This window comes from Fragaria vesca, linkage group LG6, assembly GCF_000184155.1.
Source record: "Fragaria vesca subsp. vesca linkage group LG6, FraVesHawaii_1.0, whole genome shotgun sequence".
In the NCBI taxonomy this organism is placed as follows: Eukaryota; Viridiplantae; Streptophyta; class Magnoliopsida; order Rosales; family Rosaceae; genus Fragaria; species Fragaria vesca.
Genome location: NC_020496.1, coordinates 37,503,095 through 37,530,367, shown reverse-complemented (window position 1 = coordinate 37,530,367; position 27,273 = coordinate 37,503,095). Strand labels below are relative to the sequence as shown.

Here is a 27,273-nt window from a genome sequence, read left to right as displayed (position 1 = left end):
TGATACAAGACCACCACAATTGAATACAAACAAGATTAGAACTTGCTTAAAGAGACAAGATTGCTACTGATTTGTAAGAAACTGATCTAGGAAGTTGCAGAGGCATGCAGCTGCAATGTACTGGCTTCACAGAGGTTGTCTACTAGGCTAAGATGTTGGGCTTGCGAGAGAATGGGCTAGATAACCATTAGGGTGTGGACTGATCCTAACAAGTCCTCCCCCCATGAGAACAAGCTTGTCCTCAAGCTTGAAAGTCAAGAAACTTGCGCACCACAGAGTAAGCGTCTTCCCAGGTAGCATCTTCTGGTGGTAAACCTTGCCAAGCCACCAACCACCTTGTGATAGTCCGCTTGCGCTTGGTGACCACTGCCACGTCCAACACACGTTCCGATTTCCACTCAATGAGGTCGTGTTGATCAAATTGAGGCAGAGTAGTAGCCACAGGGGTGCCACTGCCAATCCTTTTCTTGAGCAAAGAAACATGGAATATTAGGTGGAGCTTACAATTGGCAGGAAGAAAGAGCTTGTAAGCCACTTTGCCAATCTTGGCTTCGACTTGAAACGACCCAAAGAAACAGCGAGCAAGCTTCTGAGAAGGTCTGTGCACCAAGGATTGTTGTCGGTATGGATGAAGTTTGAGGAAGACCCTATCATTCACCTCGAAGTGGCGCTCAATCCTATTCTTGTATGTCTGTTGTTTCATGCGGTTTTGGGCTATCGCCAAGTGATCCTTGAGGTTTCTCAAAAGGGTATCTCTGTCTTGTAAAGCCATATCCACAGCGTGATTTACTGTAGTACCTGGAATGTACTGCTAGACAGTAAGAGGAGCCTGAAACGGTGACATTTGAATAGCCGAATGAAAAGTGGAATTGTATCACCAATCAGCCCAGTGAATGAGGCTAACCCAATCAGAAGGCTTGTTAGAGATGAAGCATCTCAAAAAATGCTCCAAGGTCCGGTTCAAGACTTCGGACTGGCCGTCTGTTTGAGGGTGATAGGTCGAGCTTTTACATAGCTTCGTGCCCTGGAGTTTGAAAAAAAAATTCCCAAAAATTGGATATAAACACGCGATCCTGATCACTGAATATGGTTCGCGGCATACCATGGAGGTAGAAAATTTCTTTAGTAAAACACCTCCGCTATCTGTGTTGTTGTATAAGGGTGCTCAACAGGGATAAAGTGCCCATACTTGGACAAACGGTCAACTACCACAAGAATAGAGGTCTTGCCTTCTGAGGTTGGGAGACCATCCATAAAATCCATAGCAATATCACTCCAAATAGCATCAAGAATAGGTAGGTGTTGCAGAAAGCCTGATGGAGATTGAGTCTCATAATTCACACGCTGACAAGTATCGCAACTACCGACATACCTTTTGACATCTTGACGTACTCCCGGCCACGCAAAGTAGCGAGTTAAGCATTTGAATGTGCGGAGGAAACCAGAATGGCCGACAATGAGGGTGGAATGGAACTCAAAAAGGATTTTCTCACGCCAATTCGAAACCGGAGGAACAAAGAAGCGATCTATGTACATGAGACGACCATCTCGGAGCGTGAACCTCTTAGGTGCCACTTTGCTAGCCTCCAAGGCAACAATGATGGCATGGGTCTCCGGGTCTCCATGACAAGCTCTCTCAATGGTAGGAAGACAATCAAATATAGGAGCCGAAACACCCTGAATGCTGAGAAACTCATGGTGACGAGACAAGGTGTCTGGGACCGTGTTCAACTTGCCGGCTTGATATTGGACAGTAAAATCGAAACACAAAAGCTTGGAAACCCACTTCAGTTAAGCCGGTGTGCTTACCCGCTGCTGGAACATGTGTAGAAGTGGTTGATGGTTGGTGATGATAGATGGTGAAATGGTGACCCAACAAGTATTGTCACCATTTTGAGGATGCTTGTAACACCGCTTACATCTCTTGCTCATAGGTAGAGAGAAGTTGATTCTGGGCAGAAAGAGACTTATTGAGGAATTCAATTGGGTGCTTCTCTTGGGTCAAAACCGCGCCAATTCCATGGCCACTAGCATCGGTCTCAATGTAGAATTCCTTGTCAAAATTCGACAAGGCCAAGACTAGTGCTGATGTGATTGCACTCTTCAAATCAGAGAAAGCTTTGTCAGATGCCAGAGACAAAGAGAAACAATCGGTATTGAGCATGTCTGTAGGCAGCTTAGAGATGAGACTGAAGTGTTTGACAAACCTACGGTAGTACCTTGCCAGCCCTAGAAACCCTCTTAAGGATACAACTAACCTTTTTCGGGTCTATGGAGACACCCTGGACTGAGACTATATGGCTCAAATAGTGTACACTTGATTGAGTAAAATCACACTTGGATAACTTGACAAACAAATGGTTAGATTGCAAGATGCGTAAAACCGCTTCCAAATGTATCAAATAGGACTCAAATCCCTGCTATACACTAGAATATCATTAAAAAAAAAAACGAGCACACCTTTACGGAGAAGTGGGCGAAATATCTCATTCCTTAGTGCTTGAAAGGTGGCGGGTGCATTCAAAAGACCGAAAGGCATTACCACAAATTTGTAGTGTCCATCGTATGTGGTCTTATGGATGTCAGCCTCGTGCATCTGGATTTGGTGGTAGCTGGACCGGAGGTCAAGCTTGGAGTAGATGGTAGACCCATGTAGTTTGGTGAATAGCTCATCGGCTACGGGAATCAAAAAAACGATCCTTGACCGTGATCGCATTTAACTCTCAATAATCCACACAAAATCGCCAAGTATCATCCTTTTGTAGACAAAAAGCACCGAGGAGGAGAATGGGCTAGAACTAGGGCGAATGATGCCTTGTGCGCACATAGCAGCAACTTAGGTCTCAAATTCATATTTTTGGGAGCGAGCATATGTGTATGGTCGAACATTGATTGGGCCACAGTTGGGAAGAAGTGGAATTTGATGGTCAATGGATATGTGGGGAGGAAGGCCCAATGGGGTTTAGGTGTAAGAGTAGTTCAATTTCGGGACGGTGTTTAGGTGATGGTTGGATATCTAAGATGGTCATGAGAGGAGGATGAGGTTCAAGGTATTCTCTAGGCATGAGATTTAAGATAGAAGTATCAATCTCAGAGTTGGGCTCAGCGATGGTGCCGCGCAGCACAAGTCTGTGCCCATCGACTGTGAACACCATAATTTTGTCCCTGAAATGCCACCCAATGAATCCCAAGGTTTCGAGCCATTGAGCTCCCAAAACAAGATCACAGCCGGCAACTGGAAGTAGGAGAAATGAATCCGTGAAGCTGTAGCCTTGATAGTTACTGTGAGGTTCCGGGCTATGCCAGAGGGGGTGAAGAGGTGGCCGGAAGTAGCAGTGAAACGAAGGGAGCCTGTTGGCGAAATTGGGGTACCCAACCTGGTAACTACATGGGGGTTGAGGAAGGTTATCACCACGCCGTCGATGAATATATCGATAGGTACGTCTCCTATTGAACCCCGTAGGCGCATCATCTCACTAAGTTTTATAGTGGTGATGGCATGCAAGGCATAGATGGTGGCATCAGAGGTGGGAAAAGTCGCATCTCCAAGGTTAGGTGTTCGGGTTCCTCAACTACGCTCTCTGCCAAGTCAACAGTACAATCAAGAATAGCCATAAAAGGCCTCTTGCACACATGGGTGTCTGAATACTGCTCATCAAAATTAAAACATAAGTTCTTTGCCCGTCGTTCTCTTTGTTCAGCTGGTGAAAATTGGCGAAAGTGGGGTGATTTGTGGTCTTGGGAGGGATTTGTGAGGTTGGCATATGGCGAGCGTGGGGGTGGAGCAGTGAGAGGTGGTGGTCAATTTTGGGGGAAGCTATGGGCAGTGTAAGTGGAAAATTGGGGGCGGTGGTGTGTCGATGGTAGTATTAGGAGGTGGGGTGGGATATGTAGGTGAAGAAGGGTGTGAGGGTGGTGTGTAGACGGCGTGGTATGTGTTGTTGGGTTGATGGGGTGGTGCAAATGTATGAGGAATCACTGGTAGTGTCCTAAAAACAAGTTGAGCAAAGTGGTGAGATGGTTGTGGGGAAGTGGTTGTGCGAGATGAAGAGGGATGTGTTTGTGAGTCAAAACCCAGAGAAGGTAGGGGGTTTGGAGGTGGCTGTGGAGGGAAAATTGCAGTGGGCAGGGACTGACTTTGCGCCATGTTGTGAAACAAGATGTTTTGAAACGCAGTAAACTGTTGGGGTTATAAAGGTTTGGTTACGCGCAATGGCATCGATGGATTGCTGCAAGTCCTCGTTTTGGGACTGCAACAAGTCGACAACAGCTTGGAATGTGGCCACTTGGTATATGGAAATAGTGATGGGAGGTTGCACAAAAGTAATAGCAGGGAGAAGGGAAGGGTTTTGGGTGGGTGGGATGGTTGTGTTTGGGGTGGTGGGAGGGAAGGCACAACATCACCCATGGTTACCGGTGAAGGTTGCCGGACCTGGTTGCCACGCATCGGAGATGGTCTCTGATACCAGATAATAAGGACTAAAACTAGAAGAAAGAAGAACTAAACTATATTGAATTCCATTGATAGCTCTTCACAAAGGAAGGTAACAAACATATAGGAGTTTGGTTTAATTCAAAATAGATCATTGTGATACAAGACCACCATAACTAAATACAAACAAGATTGGAGTTTGCCTAAAGAGACAAGATTGCTACTGATTTGTAAGAATTGATCTGGGAAGTTACAGAGGCATGGAGCTACAATGTACTAGCTGTACAGAGGTTGTCTCCTGGGCTAAGATGTTTGGCTTGCGAGAGAATGGGCTAGATAACTATTAGGGTGTGGACTGATCTTAACATAAAACTCATGTTAAAAACCCACACCTAGCAAGGATTCACCCAACAATCTCTTCCTTGAATTCATCATGGTCTCTACCCATGACCTACTCTAATCTCCCACCATGATAGTCTTTTCATCAAAAAACTCCTAGCAGCTGATATATTGATTTTTGAAAAATTTCCCAAATCTTTTTTTTCTAGAGAGTTAGTTTCTCTTTACTCTTGATTCAAGGTAAGCAACCTTTCACGGATTTTTACATAAGTGAAGTTGGGTTTTACAAGATGCTGGGTGTTGGTAATATTGAAATTAAAATACACTTGGGATCTTCTTCCTACTTCCTGGATTTAGTAGTTGATGATTGATGTATATCTAATGTCTTATATTTTGAGAAACTTATTCTTTCTCAAACATGAAGCTTTAATTTTGTATTGAAGCCAGACTTTTTAGAGAAGTGATTTCATACTTTTTAGCACGTAGTTATTCAATCTTCTAACTATTTGATCAAGTAGAACTTTCGAGATAGCAAGGAATAGTCCAACAACAACAACAGATCAAAGAACTTCCCTACTACAATCCTCCTCAGCAACTTTTCACGTGCCAACGAAATCTCTTTTGTTTCAGTCGTTGTTGGAAGATAATTGCAATTGTAAGCATCTAATATGGTTCACAAATCAGATGCTTCAAAGGCAGCAGCTAACTTTGTCTCAATATAAAATTTGTTGAGTTTATATCGAACGGTATCATCGGAAAAGTTGTTGGGTGTAATAAGAAACTACATCATTTTGCTAGGTGTAAAAAGTTTGTTGGGTCTACATAGGAATTTGCTGGGTACATTTAGAAGCACCTTTTTTTTTTTTGTCTTTTCTCCTGCTTTCTAATAAACAATTTTCTCCTTCCTACGATAAACTCCTACATCTCTCTCTTTTCTTTTTTTTTCTCTAAGAAAATCTAAAAAAAAACATTTTTCTTCTACGTACACAACAAATACGGAGTAGCTAGTATTCTATACTTGGATATGATCTGAGTCGTCGCTTTTCCCGATTCGATCACTGTTCCTCGTTTCCTCCATCTCGTTTTCAGGCAATGAAGGCTTTAACACCTGCTTTAATAGCTTGAATCATTGTCTAGCTCACCACTGCGCATCCGACTCTGGAGCCGGCGAGGCGAATTGGATCTTTGATCTCAATTCGGAAATTGAAATTCAGGTTGATACTCGCCAGCTCCAACTTGAAAGCCTTGGACATCTTGATGACGTGGTTGTAGTTGATGTTGATCATCATCCTGTGAACCGAACATGAACACGACGAAATTGAACATCAGTTAAGAGCATAAACACGACTAAATCGGACATCAATTAAAAATTTAAAAACTGAACACGGCGAAATTAAACATCAATTTAGAGCATAAACACGACTAAATCGAACATTAATTAAGACTTACATTTGCTTAGAGGAGGGAGAAAGACAGAAAGACAGAGAGTGGGAAATGTGATGGTAGTGTGTGTTTTGGTTTGAGTTTGAATAGCTTAAATAAAGGCGTAGACACGTAGTGGAGGCGAGTTAGGGAGCGGTTGACTATGTTTGAGAGCTGTTGCTACTGTCTTGACCATGGCAACCATATATATTGGGAGCGAGTATGGTGGTTAAGCCTAGCTTAAGCGTGTCTAAAGTATGCCGGTTAGGCATATGTATCTACATCGGTGACGCATATTTAGCAATCCAAATTCTTAATCTCCTAAACAAAAAGTTGTTAATGTTTATGAGCTAGAAAAATCTCTAACTACTTGAAAGTTTCAATTTCAAGAGATTTTAGTTTTTGATTGAAAAAACTATCAGTTTTTAAGATCTTAATGGAGTTAAGAATTATGGCTACGCCACTATGCACATGACTTAGACATTGATCTATCTGATATCACTATCTCTATGTACAATTCATACTCTGAGATCAGTTTTATCATAAAAGTTACCAGTTCATGGCTTAATGATCTAATTATGTGTGAACGAACTGCACAAAAACTTATTTAGCAATCCAGATTCTTGACCTCCTGAACAAAAAGTTGTTAATGTTTATGAACTAGAAAAATCTCTAACTACTTGAACGTTTCAATTTCAAGAGATTTTTGTTTTTAATCGAAAAAACTATCAGTTTTTAAGATCTTAATGGAGTTAAGAATTCTGGCTATGCCATTGTCAACATGACTTAAACATTGATGATTGATCTATATGAGATCACTATCTCTATGTACAAATCATACTTTGAGATCAGTTTTATCATAAAAGTTACCAATTCATGGCCTAGTGATCTGATTATGTGTGAACGAACTGCACAAAAACTTATTTAGCAATCTAGATTCTTAATCATCTAAACAAAAAACTATTACTGTTTATGAACTAGAAAAATCTCTAACTACTTGAAATTTTCAATTCAAGAGATTTAGTTTTTGATTGAAAAAACTATCAGTTTTTGATTGAAAAAACTATCAGTTTTTAAGATCTTAATGGAGTAGAATCCTTGAACGTCTATAAAATTTTCAATACCTCAAGATTATGACTGAAATTTTAGAGTCTTGATTGAATACCAACAGATTTTTAAGGACTTTTTAAAATCTGAATTGAATACCCTTACGGACTTTAAAAATACATAAAAATCATATAGACTCCTAATTAAATAAACCCCGCTTAGACTTGGATCGTGTGTGGCAGGGAGAGATTGAGATCCATAGTTTTGTTGCAAGATATATTCATCCTGAATTTGGTTAATCTATGGATTGTTTGTACAGAAGAACCATTAAAGATGATCAAAAATTCAGATAAATTTTGCTAGATCTAAGCCCGTTGCTACAAAATTGTGTGAATTAGTGAATATTAATCAGCATTGATCTACTGTGCAGAAGCAAGAACGAATTCTACATAAAGATTTTTGAAAGCAATCATGACTGTCATCAGCAAAGGACCCATAATTGCTCCCTGGAAAGAAAAGAAAAGGAAATTTCAGCCTAGTTAATATCGTTATTAAAATGCCTCTCAAATTAGATGCAAGCAACATTATGAACATTAGGGAAGAAGAGTAAATTACTTCTATCATGGATGGGAAAAGAGCAATGCCACCAAGTATGCTAAGGCCGGTGAGGTAGGCATTCTGTCCTGGAATCTCATCTTGGATAGCAGCAGTTCCATATTCCAGCAGTATTTGATGAAATGTTGTCAACAAAATGGCGTCAATATATTTAGCTTCCATGCCGAGCTGCAGTGCCGCCGGGATTGACAAAAGCCAATTCGGTGTAATTTGCAAAACGGCACTCATCATGGCAAGGGATGTAGACATGTACATGAAATGAATATGGTAGAATCTAAACAAGAGATAGGTGAGACATCCTTGAAAGAATGTGACCTTAGCAGCAGCCAACAACACACTGCTAACAACATGATCAAGCACTTGGGCACATCTATCCCTTGTCAATCTTGAAAGTGGCAACATCCCTAAAACATGATCCATAACACCTCCCGAGTCTGTGGTGATTAGGTAATACAAAAGCCAAAAGAACATTGTCAATTCGAATAGGAAATTGAACAATCCAGCAGCTCCGGAAACAAGTGAGACCGCCATGAACAACACTACGTTTGCACCTCCCGCCAAAACCGTAATACTACTAGTAAGTAACCTTCTTGAGAGGTTCAATCCATGTAACAAAACTGTTTTGATTTTCTTTGCCAAGTCTTCCTTAGCAATCATAGACATGAATTCCTTAAAGTGAAAAATATCATCAATAGCCCTATATATCACAACCCATTCTTTGTTCCTCAGTCTCGATTGAATGCTATGAAATTTCTCAGACAAAAGTTGATTGATATTGCTAATATTCTGCTCATGATCAACATCACCAACGCTGCCATTACTCCTAATGTCAAAAGGAGAAGAATCATTACTAGTCAGATAATGCCTCATATTGTCCACAATCTCAGTTGCATTGTAATCCGCTGCCCAAGAATTGATATTCTGCAACACTGCCTCATAAAACTTCATTGCATAATCATCGATAAACTCCGGTATTTGATTCTCATCCATCCATTTCTTCAACCCAACCTTCTCAGCATAGTTGTAATTCTGCTCCAATTGGTGCTCCAAATGCCTTTTCATCAAAATCACAGCAAGCTTCCCTTCTATTCCAATCTTATACGAAAAGAAAACCATCCCAACCAAAGTCCCTATTATCATAACCATGATCAAGCTGATAGCAACCGTCGTCTTCAACCTTTTGAACATAAAATTGGTAATGTACCTGCTAAGCCTATTGGTATTCCTCAGTTTCAACCTGTTACTGCGCCGCGAAAGTGCCGAAAGTGTAGTGGTCACACTAGGATCGATCACTATGCTTCTGCCACCCAAAACATAAGCTACAAAGCAAGCAACTAAAAATGCTGGCAGAGTGTAAACGCCTATGTTCTCGTAGATAATCACAAATAGGGCAAATGAGATCAGCCATTGAACAATTTTCGAGAAGCTGAAGAAGAAGAAAAGTAACAAGCTCAAAAACGTTATAGAACCAACTAAAATGTACAAAAACAAAAACGGAACTTCCAAGTACGGAAGGTGTGCAAGTTGTAAGTAGTCTTTGTATTGTATTCTTTTTACTATGTGTACCGCAAAGGTTTCTTAAGTTTATAAGCTAATTCCTCAAGTTAAGATACCGGAAAGACTTTCTAGATTTATAAGCTAATCCTTTAATATATTGTAGGTAGCACAATAAGTGAAATGCTCCAATTATATATTCTATATATTGTAGCACAATATATATCTAACCATTTAACTGTTTATTTATTACAAGAGTTCACGCTACAATCGTATATGTCATGCATGTATTGTAAAAATTTCAAAAAAAAAAAAAAAAAAAAAAACCGAAAACATGTTGCATTTGTTGTAGATACTTGAATATTCCGAACACAGTTTAGACCTTGCCTGAAATTCTTTTTCGGGCGAGGTGGGCTAGGGCGTTTGAGGAGGCAGCAAATGGCGGAGCGGGAGTCGACGAGGGAGGCGGTGGTGGCACGTACGGCGGCGCATGGGATCGCAAAGAGGGTTTCAAGAAGGCCGAGATTGAGAGAGTCGGACCAGAACGAGACGAGAGCAGTGTGGAGCTCGCGGAGAGGCATGGAACACAGAATGGCCCATTGAATAGGGCGCCAGTACCCTCCTAGAAGCTTCATGACGCCGTAGAGGAGCGCGAGTGAGAAGGCTAGTCCGGCGTGGGCCAGTGCCACGTACATTCCGATCCGAACATGAGGGTCCGTTGGCAGCCGCAGCGATTGGTCTCGAGTGAGGCGCGGCGGCGGGTTCTGGTCGGGTTCGGAGTGAGGGTCGGCATTGACGGGGTTGTGTTTGCTTTTGCGGCGGCTACGGTGTTTACTGGCAGGAGGGGAATCGATGGAGTATGAAGTCATCGGTGGTGCTTGTTAAGGGTCGGTGTTGGCCATTTTCTCTGCAACTTACGGTGAAGAATCAAAGATCGATCCGAGAGACTCTCTATGCTTCTTTCTTTCTTGTGGTGCAAGTGTTTTAACGGACTTGGCAATAAAAGCTCAAATAGTGATACTTAATGGTTAGCCTAACACGTGACACTTCCAATATTTTAACAAACACATTCTTTCACATTGAGTTATTATATGTAATTATATGTAATTATAATATACAAAACCAAAATAAATCTATCTTATTTGTTACTTCCAGCCACAACCAAATGTCCAAAACCCATTTCCAGCTTTCCACCATCCCTCTCTCTCTGAGACCTCACTCTCTACCTCTTCTCAATTTGATGGGTTTAGTTGGGTTTGGTGATTTTCAAGGTATTGCTTCTCAATCTGAATATTTATATCTTGGTTTTTATACAGTTGGTATACTCTACTTTGTCAGTTAGATAATTGATTCAATTAGATACTAGAGTTAGTGGCTTAGCCATGAAATTGATCAGCTTTGGAAAAGAGAACCGAGTATGTTTAGTCTTACTCTGTGTCTTCTCTCATCTGGGTATTGCTTGCTTTTTGGGCTTCGTAGTTATTAGTGGATGCATGTTGGTTTTTCAGGTGAGACTTGACTCTTGAGGACCTGAACATGAAACTGAAGGTTTTGGAAATCCGATTTTGAAGGTCAGGTAATGATTCCATTTTCATTCCTCTGCTCACTCGATAATCGATACTGACCCTAGAATCAGTAAACTCCATTCTCTTCATTTTTGGGGCCTTTATTTACTAAATGCTTGATTAGTATGTTTTGTAAGTTTTATCTGATGAGGTTGAAATTGGCTCAATTGGTATATGTTGGTTCTAAGTTTGCACCTTTTGTTACTTTGATCCCCTTTTTTTTTTGCTGCATTTTTTTTTCTCAGTAGCCAAACAGAGTTTTTTCTCTTCTGGTGTTGTTTGTTTTTTATTTTTATTTTTAATTGTTTAGATGTGATTACAGTTTTAGTGTTATAGCGTGAAAATCTTAATTGATGATGTATGTGAATTTGATCTTATTGTGGAATAAATTTAATAGCAAACAAAATTTTCTAGGCCATAAGGAAAATATTTCAATTTGAAAAAGCAATATTGTTGCAGACAAATTATGGTGTAGTTGTGTAGACTTATGCCATATTATCCATATGGTCTAATCTGTAATACAAGATGTGGTTTAATAGTCAAACTTTTGTGGAAGTACAATCAGTCCTCCAGAATTCAATAACAGAATTCAATAAAACATACATCGAGTCCTACTCTATAAGTCTATATGATGTGCCCGACTTTCTTGATGGATATCCATTCATGTTTGGTGATTCATTTTTCCATTAGCTCAACTTAGTTAAGTAGACCAGATGAAGTTCATGATTTAGCACTAATGTGAAGCCAAAAGCTTCGAACCCAATTTGGTAGTCGGATTAAAAATCTAAAAACTGTTGCCTTTGTAATAATAGGTAGGGAAGTAGAGAAGTCGTTGTTAGATGAGTTAGTTGCAGAGGTTGTGGTTATGTAGTGCAAATGAGAGCAATAGATCTCAATCAAACTTCCTTTCGATCTAGAATGCTGAAAAGTAATATGTATATGAGGCAACGAAATGGAATGGCTGAGTTAGTTACCATACAACTACTCGCCAAAATTTACTTTAGTTATGTGATCTCTAATAGGCATACTTATTGAGAAGGGAATCGATTTTCACTTGCTGATAAGATGCATTTGGACCAAATAGAAATACATTCCTATAATAGGATAACAAAACTTACTGTAAGTTTTGAGCACCAAATTATGCGAGAACCAGTTCAGAACATCAAATTAGTCGATTTTCATTTCCTCTTTTTACTAAGGTTTTGGCTTCATTTGGAATTGTCAAGCATTCTATGTCAGTATGAGGGAAAGAATTAGGTTTGAAAAGGAATGTATTTGTATAAGCGCATAACAATTGTGCTTTATGAAGATTAATACAACTGTCATACGGACCATAAAGAACCTCATATAGTCCATATACTTGCCTGTACAAGAGTAAATAATTATTCTTTATGAAGTTTGTAGCATTTGTGGTTTTAAACAAAATGTGAGAACCGTTTGCTTTAGATTATCCAATTACATGATTTACATCAAATGCATGGAAAATGCCTTCAGAAGAGTCTAATTTCATTTCTCCTCATCTATTGTCATTTTTATCGATGCTATCATTAGTTGTCATTTAAAATTGGCTTTTAATGTCAGTTTCTGATATATGCAATTATCTCAGTGTTTAATATGTATAATCATCACTATCTACATGTATCTGAGTGTTTAGTATGTATAATCATCTCATTAGCAATCATTGCTATATGTTTCATACTTTTTATGCTGAATGTTTAATATGTATATATGTTCCTGCCCTGTTGTGAAAAAGTGCATTTGACTATGAGTTAATTTCTCCTCAGGTTATTTGTTTCCAGTCATGTGTTGGTATTATGCAATATCTATTGTTTGTGAGGAATCAGTGAATGTGAAGCTTCATAATGTGAAGACTATTTAATGTTCGCAATCCATCTTTTCATTGATAATAGTTATGGTGAAATGGAAATGGTCCTTCAAATTTTTTGATCAGTGTTTTGGTTAATTCTGATATTTACATCCAATCTACATGTCATTTTCTTTTGACCAATCTTCTGTTAAAGACCATAAAAAGCACCTTAAGAGAAAGCAATATTGGGAGGAGATTTGCTCACTATCATCACTCGCTCATCAATACAGCTGTAGCTAATGTGAAGGAATTCGCTTTGATGAATTAAAGTAAAACTTTGTCAGCATTGTTTTGATAGATCTTCCAGGCTACGCTTTACTTACTTTAATTTGTATCAAAGGTGTTTGAGGGTTTCGGTTAAGGACCTGAGCTCTATTAATAGTTGATTGTTAATTTCTGATCAACCGATAAGTTTTCGAATTCGATAAAATTTGATGGAAATCCTTCTGCACGCGTGAAGCGCGGGCATGAAGGCTAGTATAGAATAAAGGCGGCTTTATCTTTAAATGTTTGTGTACAAACTTATTACGGCTTTAGGTGTCCAGAAACTCTGATTAGTTACCCCGATGTGACTTCTCTGAAGCTAAAAGCCTAGATCAACCTCATCCCCCATTTCTCTCTCTCATTACTATTCCAATGGAGAATCATCACATTTCCAACGCCGACCACGAGCGGAGGAATTCTCCGAGCGCTTCCTCTGCTGCGTCTGCTTGTAAGTCTCCCTAAATCCTCTCTCAATTCTCCGATTATATATACATGAATCCCTCTGTGTAGCTCATGCCTTTTGGTTTCATGGTGTGCAGGGATCTTCTGTACAAACCTATAGTGCTCTGTAAGTCGGTGCTTTGAATTGCTTCAATTTTTGACCTCTTTCTGGTGCCAGTGTTTCTGAATTTGGTTTGTGGATTGCAGCGTGTGGCCACATTACGTGTTTCTGGTGCGTGCATTGATCCATGAATGGTGAACATAAGTCTCATTGCATGCACTGTAGCCATCCCTATCATCACTTTCCGGCTATCTGTCAATTGCTTCATTGTTTACTGCTCAAGCTGTATCCTGTTTCCTCTAAGAGACGCGAATCGCAAACTTTAGGTCTGCTCTGATTGTTCTTTCTATGTTTGACTATTTCCTTCCATTATGTTGATCCCTTTTTTTTTTCTTTTTCTTTTTTTTGGTAGTGGAACATTAATGATCGTTTATGTGATTAACTTGTTAGTGGTTGTGTATTCAGAAAATATTTGATTAAATTTTTAGCTTGTTTCTCATGTTGATTAGCATTCACAGATGTGATGTTTCTCGCGTTTGAAACTTATTGTGTTAGTTTTCACCCCGGTCAGTTGACAGAAAGCTGTAATTGGGTTTATCGTTACCTTCACATGTTGCAGAACAAGAGGTGAAAACTGGCGTCTTCTCACCACAGTTGGATGTTCAAGCTTGGAGCTCACAAGCTAATCAAGACTCGAATGTTCTGGGGGACTTTATTAGCAAAGAGTTGACTGCAAATATGGAGACAACAGGTTGTGTTTCATATGGTCAGAATGATGGCTCGGCTGTCTCTAGGCTATGAGGGAAAGGAGAATGTTACTGATCATGTGAAGAACTCCCTGTTAAGTCATCAGCAGAGTGGAAGCTCCCAGCAGATTTCAGTGGCAGATGTGCTATATGCTGCATGCAAAGATCTAGTGTTTCGTCCTGTGGTTCTCAACTGTGGCCATGGTAACTTGTGCATTTAGATTTTTCAAGTTTCTATTAACTCTATCAGCTTTCAGTCCCTCTGCTCTAGAAGTTTTCAATTATTCTTATATTTCTTATTTCATTGCACAGTATATTGTGAAAGTTGTATCGTCGACCCAGATGAACAGAAGCTTAGATGTCAAGTTTGTCCAAGTTTCCATCCAACTGGATATCCAAAAGTGTGTTTGGATCTGCACAACTTTTTGGTCGAACAGTTTCCCAAAGAACTTGCACGTAGAAGAGATGATGTACAGCTTAAGCATGTTAATCCAACTGCATGTGTGTCAACTGAATGCTCAATTCCTTTTTATTATGCAGCATAATATGATACTAATTCATTCATCATTTAAACATGGTCTGTTGTGCTACCGAGTTCTACTTTGATGTAGTCTGGCATAGGAATATAGGGAAAGAAGACACTTAATGTTCCTAGGAAAGTATGCAATCTAGACTGGTAGTTGTTAGTATTTAAAAGATATAGTTTGTTGAGTAGGCTGTACTCAGTTATGAGTATCATGTCAGTTTGCATAGGTGTGCTACTTGAATGGTCTGCTCAAATTGTTTCACTAAGAAAGCCAAATGACAAGCTACTAAAAATGATTTATGAAAAGTTTTTCCTATTGAGCTGGGTTTTCACTGTAACAACAAACAATAATTCATGAAGGTTCCAGACTTATTTAATCAAGATAGGCACTTAAGGATAACACCAATGGCTTTATTTTGTTGCCGTAATATCGATATTGGACTGATATCCATTCTACACCAATTATTTTTGGTCAAGTGTTGCTTAACATGTATATTCAAAGCTTATTTTGCTTTATTATCCCATTCTGTGATGCACCTGTTGATGAGGACATCACAGTTTACTGCATCACCTGTCCTTTCTTAGATTTTGATATTAATGGGGTCCTATCTTAGATTTTGATATTAATGGGGTTGCCATTTACTTATAGGTGAAAGCAAAAGCAAAAGCAGTACAGAAGCAGAGAGGCCATCACCTTGGTCATATCACACAGGAGTTGGCTGCGATTATTGTGGAGTATACTTCTTTACTTCTTTCTTTCTATGCGCATTGATTCTTTGATTTTTGTGGCATTGCATAAGCATTATCACTTGGATTTTTTTTTTTTCTTCTCCATCTTGGATCTGTTTATGGCAGTTCAACTGGACACCAAAGTATTAACTAGATAGGTACTTAACATAATGATCAGGACCATGAGAAGTTAGGATGTAATAATAACCTGAGACAGCGCATGCTACTTCAGTTTTTAGCCCTAAAATAAAGACACGTTTTATTATTGCAGTGTCTACTAAGTACCAACTATGCATGATTGTTTGAAGGATAATGGCTTAATTCCTACATTGCCTGGTCACAGTGTAGCGGATGATACTTTATTGCCTTTCCAAGTTTCCTTCTAACCTCTGTGGTTGATTCGGTTCTACTTCAATTGTGCATTTTCATTTAGTTTTGCTTAACATGCATTTGTTATGAAGAGGAATTAGAGTCGGGTTTAAAGTAATCTCTCATGTTGTATGAAACAGTCTTTATCCAGAACCTCTATGCTTGCATAAAATCGGATCGGATCACTCTGATGATTAGATAATTGCCTGTTTGAGCCTTGGTTGGTATTTGTTCAAACTTCACCCTCTTCCATTGTTGCTATCACAATTATGCAGGATAATGACATCTCTGTTTTTTTTTCAACAGATGTATCCAATAATTGGGGATAGATACCGGTGTAAAGATTGTGTGGAGAAAATTGGTTTTGACCTTTGCAGTGATTGTTATAATACCTGTTCCAAGCTTCCGGGTCGATTTAATCAGCAACATACAGCAGAACACCAGTTTGAGCTTATTAGCAGCAACATGTTTCGTGGTCGGGGAAGGATACTGAGTGAGCCGTTAAGTGAATCTATTTCTGTTTTTCTGGCTCACATGTCAGCGATGTCAGTGATTTCAGAGGAAAGTGATAGGAATGGAAAGCTCTCCCATGCTACCTCCACCAATAGTGAAACTGATGAGGATAACCAAGATGACTCTCAATGAAGTTCTCTCCACGTTGACATTTGAGGCTTGTGTTTTCTTTGGCTTTGAGATGCTTCCTTATGTTGAAAATAATCACTTTTCCCAGGATTATATCATTGCAAAGGTCTGCATGGAAGTCTATTAGATTGTACAGCTTCATAAATTATAAGTTACATTGATCTAGGATATAAACATTGATCTAGGATATAAATTGAGAAGATATTAGTAGTGTAGTTGCTATATGAATTTTTTTATTTTTCTTGTGCATTTTTCACTTTTAGCGAATTATGGTGAAGTTATATGACAATGTGATAAGGTGTCTAGAATTTATTTTCCAAATCTGTGATTATGTCACTTCAGGTTTGAAAAACCTTCGATCACATTTCACTACCCGCTGTAGGGTCGCACAATTTCCTCATTAGCTTTATGTCATCAGAACACAACTCTGTTAAAACTCCTTTCAGAAATACAAGTCACAAGAAGCTCACAGAAATACTTGTCACTTCCACAGAGCGGTGAGCCGGTGATGTAATATCATTAAGATCGAAATCCACACTAACTTTTTGAATTTCATAAAACCTCCTCTCATTGTTCATATCAACAGTGAGATTGACTTACCCAAATGATAGATCAGTGTAAAACTATATATTGCAACCTCTGAGCTGCCGAATGAAAAAATAATAATAATAATAAATAAATAAAGTCTAAATTTGAAACATCTTCCACCAACAGGGAGACTGATATCAAGAACGTTAATGATCTAAAGAATCACTATCCTCATTTCTTACATAAAATCTAATTGTCCACGAGTTATACTTTTAAACTATTAGCTGCCCAAGAGGATTTTGTTTATAAATTTGTTGCATCTTCAATCCAAATTTTAGTTACATTTTGAGAACGGGTATAATTTTCTTTATTTTCAATCAATTAACATTAATTTTTCACGCTACTAAAATCACTTCTTTTTTTTTTTTTGGGTTATCCTAACAATGAAGAAGGAAATTGTTTATTTGGGTAAGTCAATCTCACTGTTATGCATGCACTTATTCAAAACGATCGGACTGTTCATGGCTTGATGTATCTCATACACATATGTATAGTAGAAGAGTCTTGATATGTGCATGTGCTTATTACATGCATGCTTATAATCTTCACTGACTTTTCATGTTTGTTTCATCAATTCATTTTATGGAAAAAATGCAAACGTACCTGGTTTGATCCATTAATAACTCTAGTATCTCAAGTTACAAAAATATCATTTTGAAAAGTTCAATAAACATTTGAGTGAAGAGTAGCGAAGAACCAAATGTTGCTTAACAATGACATCTCTCTTCTGCAAATCCTCTACATTCTCTTAACCTAATTTAAAAACGCTAAGATATTAGTGAGGAGAGGATCACAATAAGCTAATCGTAAGAGCCCATATCATTACGTTACAGGACCAAATCTATATATCAAAGCACATGAAGTTGTTGCTAAGAGAATCAAAGCAAACGCGAAGACAATCCCAGATCTCAAAATCTGAACCAGATTATAACTTACCATAAAAATATTGAATAATGAAATTCCTACTGGCAAAAGGAAAGAAGAAAAGCCTAAAAGCTTGCGGCGTTTGCCTTCCCCAAAAGGATGTTAAAGATTCATGCTCAGGAATCGTTTTTGTATTTCCTAATCAGACTAAGATAAAGGCTGACCCAAAGAAGGTAAGTTGCTTCTATCTCAAACAATGGATTCTTATATACCCACAAAAGCCAATCGGTACAAGACACAAAAGTAAAAATCAAAGAAACAGAACTCGGAGATATACAGCAGCATAGAGAGCTTCCTTCCATGGAGGAACTTCTGCTCCAAAATCTAGTCACCGGCGAGGCAGAAGCGCAGATTCGGGCTGCTACTCAACTCGGTAACCTAAGCAGCAAGCAAAGGCACAGTTTGGCTGAGAGAGGTGTTATGCTTCCATTGATATCAATGCTTCATTCCCAAGACTTTGAAGCCAATGAAGCTGCTCTCTTAGCTTTGCTTAGTCTCGCCTTTGGTAGTGAAAGGTTAGTCCATTCTTCATTCTGTACTTCATATTCTGTTCATAATTGTTTCACATCCACCTTATGTTCTATAACACACTGTTAGAATTTCACTGTGGTTAAAAAGTAAAGGCCTTTTGCAATAGTAGAGAATAACATATTTATCTTCTTGTGTTTGACAGAAACAAGAGATTGATTTTGAAATCCGGGGCTTTACCGGCGGTGCTAAGCCTCCTTCAATGTCGAAGCGAAGTGTTGATGGAGCTCACAATAACAGCTTTGATGATTCTATCATCTTGCAAGGCAAACAAGTTATCAATTGCCTCGTCTGGGGCCATTGAGCAAATCGTTGATATTCTCAGTGGAGACTATGCTAATGGTACCGGCATGAACACGAACAAGGACACGATCACTATCAGCATGCAAGCCAGACTTGATGCCATAGCTACACTCCACAACCTCTCAACTTGTCATCATATTATGCCATCTTTGGCCTCTTCTGGTGTTGTTTTCTCCTTGCTGCAAATAATCCGCTTCTGCGAAAAACCATCCCAACTGGTTGAGAAGGCTATTGCATTACTTGATGACATCGTTTCTTCATCCCAGATTCCGCTCAAGGAAACAGCCAGTAGTTGTGGTGCAATTGGGGCATTAGTTGAGACCCTTGAAGAGGGATCAATGGAAAGCAAAGAGCATGCAGTGAGAATCCTTCTGTTCATATGCCAGAGCTGCAGAGAAAGCTACAGAGGATTGATTTTGAGGGAAGGGGTAATGCCGGGGTTGCTGCAGTTGACAGTGGACGGAACATGGAGGGCAAAAACTATGGCAGAAGAATTGCTGTTGCTTTTGAGGGACTGCTCAAGTTATGGTCCGAGAAATCAGCAGTCGAGGAATGAGGTTATAGCGCAGATTATGCAAGAAATTGATGCAGAAGGAGAGGTAGTTGCCGGGAGTACTGCACTGAGGCTGCTAGCTAAGCTTAAGCAGCAGCAACCAATGTAATCTATGAAACTTCGATACAAGCATAACCACTTGAAATTTTTGTAGATTCAGATGTTCAGAACATAGATCAAAGTATATGCAATCAAAGTATTCTACACTGATGATAAAATAGTCTTTTATACCATGAAAATATTTTGGTTTTCAACTTTTCATTATCGGTCTGTACTGGCAAGCACACAGAACAAATAGCAACACTAGCACATAAACTTGCAATACTAACTCTTGAATAGGCTACTGATCATCACCAATTCAAAACCTGGGACAATCAAAGAAGTAATAGAAACGTAGGATAATAATCAATAACAAATCCTCATCAAACAAGATCCCCATACTAAAATGAGTAAAATCCACTATAAGAGTACCATTCACCAGTTCATAGAAACAAATATAAATTGCGTGCACAAAACATCTAGAGAAGGCGACAGTGAATATTTTTATAACTATGACTTAACCTTGGGATTTCATCCCACCCGCCTAAAAAGAACATTAATATTCTCCTTTCAGTAAGTGCAGGTTTTAGAGAATTATTTGATTGATGTCATAATGTGAATTCTATCGAGGAAAATGAAATACACTTTCACGATCAAACATGAACGTGGAATATATTTCACCCTGACCTTCTGTGAAAGCTATAGACTGCAACACCCACAGTTGCCACAGCTCCCACCACCGCAACAGCAGCAAGAATATCACTTTGCTCCCATTTTCCAATGCAGCTTGTCAGTTTGCATGCCAATCCATCCTTTTTGCCACTAGTAGCCTCAGTGGTTTCTTTCTGCTTCTTTTCCTCGATTCCACTGGTCTGCTCCAAACTTCCATCTCTGCAGCATGAGACTCCATTAGCACCCTGGCAACAACCAGCAAAGTTCTCTTGCGGCTTTTCCTCGCTTTTCTTAGAATCCTCTCCATTTGGAAGCTTCTGATCCTTAAGTTTTTCACTTTCTCCATTTGGAACCTTGTGTTCATTCGCCTTTTCAATTTCCTCAGTAGATACTCCCATTTGGCCTCTGTTAGGAATGAAATACAATTTCATGTCAGTGTTTAAATAAGAAAAGCATCAGACATAGAGTAAACAAGAAACTACACTTATTTTATGACATAGACCTTTACTTTAGCACATGAAGACAAAAATAGGATAAATTAAAGGTAAAAGGTCATATCAAAAGGTACTTTTTCTTTCTCCTGTTTCTAAATAAGATGACACATTGTGGCATTTACAGTCTGTATAATATCTCATTCATGTAACTGTGTGGTAGTGTGGAAACACATCGATAGTAGATATGCTCATGATGGACACGATCTACCAGCAAGCGAAGGAATAGAGTAACACCAAAATTAAAAAAAATAAATCTCATGCTATGAAATAGTCAGATGGATTTGCATACACATGTTTCCTTCAAGATTGTTTTCAAGAATGATATATGATGGTGCAAATCAAACGTAGATATCTTTATTAAGTCTGATTGACATAAACTCAGGTTTATTTACATGTTAAAATGAAATCTTAATTGCCTAGCACTCCAACGCTGCAGAATGTGATACTCACTACATTCCTCCACATTTAATTGTATAACAGAGAAACTAATGAGATATATGATGGAATCTATAATACGCAAAAAACAAAGGAAGAAGCACAAACCTCCACAGTCGTTCTATAATCTGCCCTTTCCCAATATGCTCATCAAGCAATTCTGGTACATCATCAGGAGCGACATAGCCATACCTACAATTAAAAACAGACAATACTCAAATTCTGTTGTACGAATCCAGTATTTTCAGTTTACATTTTACAATTGTTAATAGCGATCTTACCAGTGACCAGTGATCATTCCATCTGCACCAGGGCTGTAGATAATCAAGTTCCCAGCATACTTGTGGCCCCCAATGTGAGAACATGGACTAACAAACACCTTATCCTTCATTCCTCGCAATTCAGCTTCCTCTATGAATTTATCAATGAGAACAGGTCCACAAACACCACATCTACGATCTCGACTACCATGGGCGCACACAAATACATGAGAACCAGTCAAGACCTCCTGAGCTCCAGATGCCCATGCTTTACCATTCACGATAACATCATCCACAAAACTATCAACATCTGACTCTTTCAAGCCCCTTTCATAGAAAAAGAAAAGCAACGTTGAAGTTAGAAGAGAAAGTTACAGGAAATAATCCCAAACATGAAACAGTCATGGAGAAGAGAAACATGTAGAACTAAACTTACAGACTTAGCTTACACTCTAATGAGTTCAGTAAATTTATCATGATATAAACCTACATGTAGAGCAAATAAGATATCTACCACGAAAAACAGACTGGACTGCATTCAAAGGGCTTGTCAACATCTGTTAGAGAATCGGTCACGTGACCGTATTTAACAGACTTGGCTGGCCAGTGCGACATACAATGCCTAAACTATACTTTCCTGTACTTCTTAAACTCTAATTTACTTCAAGCTTTCACTTGTATCAGCAGGTAAAATTCATTTCTAGCAACCGATCGAGAGGACAAAATCAACACTTTAACTTATGATACTAATACAATCAATACACCGCAAGTGTTCACCAGAGAGAATTAGTAGCACAAAATATACATATACGAGCACAGAACACGAGTATTCACAAACCAGATGCATCAAACTGAATCATTTTCTTTGGCCAGTTCATTCTAATTACTTTCAGTGATTTTCAACAAAATAAATCCCTACATGTAGTCAGAACAACTCTTCCACTACTCTTTTAACATACTAAAAGCTAAAAGTAGCTCAACCTTGAGATTCACAATTCGAAATCTAAAACTAAACCCTAGCTTCTCATCCAAACGTCACAATTCCGATCAAAGCAACGCAACAAAATCTGAAAACCTAAGTGAGAAATTCACCTGTATTTGATCATATCCGGGAAAATCAACACGTCACCGTCAGCGAAGTCAGTTCCTTCGCGTCCTTCACACACAGTCAGCTTCGTCTACAAAACAAAACAAACCAGAGTCAACTACAAATCTTCCAAAACCAAAAACAAAAATCAAAGCGCCAAAAATAGCAAGAGAAACCGACCTTGACGGAGATATCGTTCTTCCTGGCCTTGAATGCCGACGAGAGGAACTTGGGGAGCGGATCGGACTCGGAGCCTTCGACGCGAGCCGGCCAGGCCTCGGGGCTCTTGTAGCAGAGGAAGACGTGGCGATCGTAGGCGTCGACGGTGCCGGCGAGCTTGATGGTGAACATCTCCGGCCTCTGGAAGCCGTACTTCTCGTCGTCGGCGGGAGGCAAGGAGGAGAGGTCGTCGGAGGCCATTGCTAGGGTTTGAGGTAGCAGAGAAGGTCGGCGAGGTTTAGAGAGAGAAGAGAGGAAGCGGTTGGTTACGATTGTGAGGAAACGGAATTGGTGTGGGTGAGCAACGCGCATGGGTCTGTGGAGCGTGATAAGGTGTGGGACTGTGATTTGGGACAAAGATAAACAGCGCGCGAAGAGCGTGGTGAGCACGCGCGGCAGTAGAAAATTTGGAACGACGGTAAGTGTTCTGGTGCTCGCGGCTGCACGGCGAAGAAAGACTACAGCCCTTTTTTTGGGTATGATTTATCAAAGTTTTATCGTTTTGGTATTTAGCTTGTAACATTTTATTCAAATCATGTAACTTAGTGTGGTTGGGCGGTTATACACTACAAAAATTTGGATTTGAACTAGATTTGTTATCTTGATTGTGTGATTGATAAGACAAAATGATATCCTGGATCGGATTTGTATAAAATATCATAATTTTCATAACGGTTTATTAAGTAGGTCGTAAAACATTAACTTTTTTTTTTTTAACTAAAAAGTTTAGGTCAGACATTGGTTACGCTACATTACCATCGCCAAGGCAAACCTGTAACCTCAACCCTAAAAGACTGACAGTGGACACAGATCGCGAACCAACGAGGCTTGTTGGTAACAGGGATCGAACTTGGATGGGGTCTCCACCACAAATCTGCCCTTGCCAACTAAGCCAAACCTCATTGGCAACATTAACTTCTTTCATTGCTAGTTAAAAACCTAATATCGTTTTGCTAAAAGATTAATTCTCCAAGATTATGAATTATTTTAATGTAAGTTTCTTGTTATGATAACGTTTCATATGTTCAGAAGAACCATCAGACATGACCATCTTGACAGATTATGGGTATCAAATTTACTTTATAAAACACACGCAACTAAATAAGAACCATCAGACCACATACACGAAATATATCAAAATAATGTTAGGCTTAGTAATTTTGTCGATCTTCTCTGTTGAACTAAAAGGTTTGACCTTAATCATTGTGAATCGATGGTTATCGATGGCCTTACCACTCCAACATGATCGGAGAGAGCAGAGAGATATTTCGTGCACGCAAAAAGCTAACGGGACCATAGAATATGACTGCTCACTAGTCAGCTGGCGGTGCCGGGAAAGTTGGGTGGAAGCGCGTGGATCTAAAGAAGTTTAGGTGGCACGGAAATTGCTAAATTATAGAAATGTTTCTAGAATTTATATTTTTGGGCCTTCATGAAAGAGACCTTAGAATAATTATTGATCAAAGTCAAGCCAGAGCCCAATTTGGACAGCCTTTTAATATTGGTTAAATTAAAGATGACGTCAAAATTAGACTAATCAATCAAACTTGTAGGAAAAGGAAAATATCAGAAACTTCATTCTTCATTTTCAATCAATGCTTTTCTTCAATGCTGTAAAATCGAGAGCTTACCATGATAATGGTGCAGTTTTACATTTGCAAATCAAAGGAACTACAAAAATTGTATATTCCTTGCAATGGAAAGTAACCATTGATTTGTAGCACCCCATATGAATCGGTTGGAGCTTGGTTCATCCAAAGAAAACAAAGGATAGGAAGAATCAAAAGAAATCAATCTCTATATAATTACCAGAAGGCTTCAAATCAACACCTGGTACCTTCCCGTCTGTGCTGGCTGCTTTCGGAGTATCAGGTCGTGGAGAAATGTCCAACGGGTTCTGTTTTGGTGGCACCGAAGGCGGATTTGTACACCGGATTAGTGCCCAATTCACACTCTGGAAAAACGGATGCTGTTTCACTTCTGTAGCCCCACGCCGATAAGCAAGACGATGCTGTGGCTCTTTCACAAGTAGACCTCTGATCAAGTCCCTCGCTGCAAAGCTGACACTAGGCGACTCTGGAAATCTTAAAGGCTGCCCAACCACATTAAACAAAGTAGCTCGGTTCCCTGCTCCCTTGAATGGAGTTTTGCCAAATAAAAGCTCATAGAGAAAGATCCCAAATGTCCACCAATCCACAGCACTTCCATGGCCTTCACCTTTAATGATTTCAGGTGCCAGGTACTCGTGTGTTCCCACAAAGGACATTGATCTAGCACTTGTTGGTTCTGCAATAAGCTCAGGGAGAGGGCTCACTTGATTATATATGTCATTCTTTGGTTTGGTCTTCTTCTTCTCCTTCTTGGGCTTGCTTGAGAAAAAGCGTGGAGCAAAGCAAGCTGGCGTAATGCAATCTGGCTGCATTACACAAGTTGGCTCGATGCATGCAGGCTGAACACAATATGCTGATTTCTTTGTCTCCATGCTTGCGATTGAAGATCTAACCAGGGTGGGGGAAACAGCACATCTTAATGAAAGGTCAAAATCTGAAAGCATTATATGTCCATCTTCCCTCACTAAAACATTCTCTGGTTTGAGGTCTCTGTAAATGATCCCAAGCATATGCAAATACTCCAAAGCAAGCAGAACTTCAGCCACATAAAACCTGTGCAATGAATAAGAATTATTCTTATTAGCATGTTATCCCCTCAGTCAATAAACATATGCTGATACTTGCTGTCTCTCTACTTTTTACTTCTCTTTTGTATGTGTGTGTGTAAACAAGACAGAAATGGATTTCTACATTCAAACAATCAAGTTCACAAAAGAAACATTTAACAATCACATACACCACACATTTCACTGAAAGCCCCAGAATACACCAAACCTAACAATATGTTCTTACAAGTTATAGACAGGAACTGTATGTTCAGAAATGCTAAAATGTACATAAGTTGACAATTTGTACAATTTTCTGAGCAAAGGTTTTTCTGGTCCAAGATTATCTCAAGTTACAAAGTCTAACGGTAGTCATTTGTAAATATCCATGTGATTAAGGAAATAAGGTGATACATGTCGTCATTATAATATACTGAAACGAGAAGCGGAAACTGGAAAGGAATATCTAACCTGGCAGCATGCTCCGGAAAATACTTTCCAGGTTGTTTTTGCCTAAGTGCATGCAGATCACCTCCAGGGCAATACTCCATCAACAAGCATGTGAACTTCTCTGTCTCAAAGTGGGAGTACAATGTGGGCAGGAAAGGGTGATCCAGAGACTGTAGTATCTCTCTTTCTGTCTGAGCCCTCAAAAGCTTTTTGCGACCTGCCAGTTGTGCTTTATCCATAACCTTCATGGCAAAACAAGTTCTAGTGCCTGACAGTTCAGACAAATAAACACTGCCTATATCTCCACATCCCAGTCTCTTCACCAACCTGAAATGATTCAAACCCAGCATCCCATCATGATCTCGGACAGCTTGAATTGCTTCCCATCTCACATCATTCGCCTTGTGGGGCTTGTACATGTTATTGCTCAAACTACTGGAGCTGCTCTCATCACTAACATCACTTCCGGTGCTGCCTCTATACATACTGGTCTTTCTGCTCTCGATAAGCTCACAGGAATTAGTGACCTCACTTTCAGTTTCAGCAGACTTCTCAATGCTGCTTGTACATTCACTAACTTCAGTATTGGTAAAACTCTGTTTGGCTTCACAATAGAGAGTGGGAGCAGCAGAATATAAGCTGTTCTGAGGGCTTGGACAATAGGCAGTCCCTACTCCTGAATGAGAAACTAAGTTGCCATTTTTCCGTCCGGCAACTCCTTTACCCGGACCTAAAACATAATTCCTAGATTCTGGTAAGCCGCTTGAACCAAATTCCTCAGAATCATCAACAGGATGCTGGACGGGAGGTTTTGCTTCCACCATAGAAACCTTGCTCTGATAAGAGCTTTCGGCTGGATCAACAAGAACATCATCCGTGCCTCCATGTTCAACTTTGCCTTTACTCGAACCCTGGTACCGTTTCCCCATACTGAGTAAATCTTCCTGCTGCGCGCTATGGTTAGGTGCCTTGTTGGGATTAATTACAGAACCATTTGAATAGCCTACTGTCTTCACTTCATAAGCATGAGCCGCCACACTAGACGTGGATGAAGCCACTTCACTTCTCAATTGTTTCGGAGATGGAGGATGAGAGGGACGAGGAGTCCCAGTTGTCGAACGAATGTTACTGCCTCCCTCAGGTGCCGAATAACGAACCTTGGGTACAGAAATGACCCCGTCAGCCAGAGAATCCATAACTAGCACACAAGAACTCCCACTGCAAATTCAAATTCGCCACACAGATTATAACAGATGAACAATATCTCTCTACAAAGGTCATTAATAACCTAAAACGTAACAGAATCACATATTAACTGTAGTAAATTCAAACAAAACTAAATATATGCACAGCTATACAATCAAAGACAACCACATCCACAAAAACACCAAGATTTGATTCAAGAAACGAAACCCATTAAATCCACAGCCTTAAAATACACAATCAGAATCAAGCTTAATTCAGAGACCGAATTACAGAATCGAATTCAATCACTCAAAGAACATA

At 39.4% G+C, this 27,273-nt stretch overlaps 4 protein-coding genes and 2 non-coding genes across 6 annotated transcripts; 3 read left to right on the top strand and 3 right to left on the bottom strand.

Moving 5' to 3' along the window:
* Positions 1-241: 241 nt before the first annotated feature.
* Positions 242-772, bottom strand: LOC101303060. The gene has a single exon (XM_004306323.1). The coding sequence runs from the start codon at positions 770-772 to the stop codon at positions 242-244; it is 531 nt and encodes a 176-aa protein (XP_004306371.1).
* Positions 773-13,033: 12,261 nt separating this feature from the next.
* LOC101305578 lies at positions 13,034-14,869 on the top strand. Its single transcript, XR_185083.1, has 5 exons — positions 13,034-13,493; positions 13,585-13,613; positions 13,694-13,873; positions 14,167-14,497; positions 14,606-14,869. It is a non-coding gene; the product is annotated as an uncharacterized LOC101305578 (transcript).
* Positions 14,870-15,763: 894 nt separating this feature from the next.
* Positions 15,764-16,699, top strand: LOC101305781. The gene is made up of 2 exons (XR_185084.1): positions 15,764-16,137; positions 16,224-16,699. It is a non-coding gene; the product is annotated as an uncharacterized LOC101305781 (transcript).
* Positions 16,700-18,371: 1,672 nt separating this feature from the next.
* LOC101302779 (U-box domain-containing protein 6-like) lies at positions 18,372-19,564 on the top strand. The gene is made up of 2 exons (XM_004306322.1): positions 18,372-18,586; positions 18,745-19,564. The coding sequence occupies exons 1-2, from the start codon at positions 18,372-18,374 to the stop codon at positions 19,562-19,564; spliced, it is 1,035 nt and encodes a 344-aa protein (XP_004306370.1).
* A 335-nt stretch (positions 19,565-19,899) lies between these two features.
* Positions 19,900-22,985, bottom strand: LOC101305285 (altered inheritance of mitochondria protein 32-like). The gene is made up of 5 exons (XM_004304608.1): positions 22,623-22,985; positions 22,448-22,533; positions 21,377-21,682; positions 21,204-21,287; positions 19,900-20,571 (listed from the first exon to the last, which is right to left on the bottom strand). Exons 1-5 carry the CDS (start codon positions 22,971-22,973, stop codon positions 20,172-20,174), a joined length of 1,227 nt encoding a protein of 408 aa, XP_004304656.1. The 5' UTR covers positions 22,974-22,985; the 3' UTR covers positions 19,900-20,171.
* A 1,285-nt stretch (positions 22,986-24,270) lies between these two features.
* Positions 24,271-27,007, bottom strand: LOC101304988 (protein kinase PVPK-1-like). The gene is made up of 2 exons (XM_004304607.1): positions 25,789-27,007; positions 24,271-25,324 (listed from the first exon to the last, which is right to left on the bottom strand). The coding sequence occupies exons 1-2, from the start codon at positions 26,961-26,963 to the stop codon at positions 24,442-24,444; spliced, it is 2,058 nt and encodes a 685-aa protein (XP_004304655.1). The 5' UTR covers positions 26,964-27,007; the 3' UTR covers positions 24,271-24,441.
* Positions 27,008-27,273: the final 266 nt, after the last annotated feature.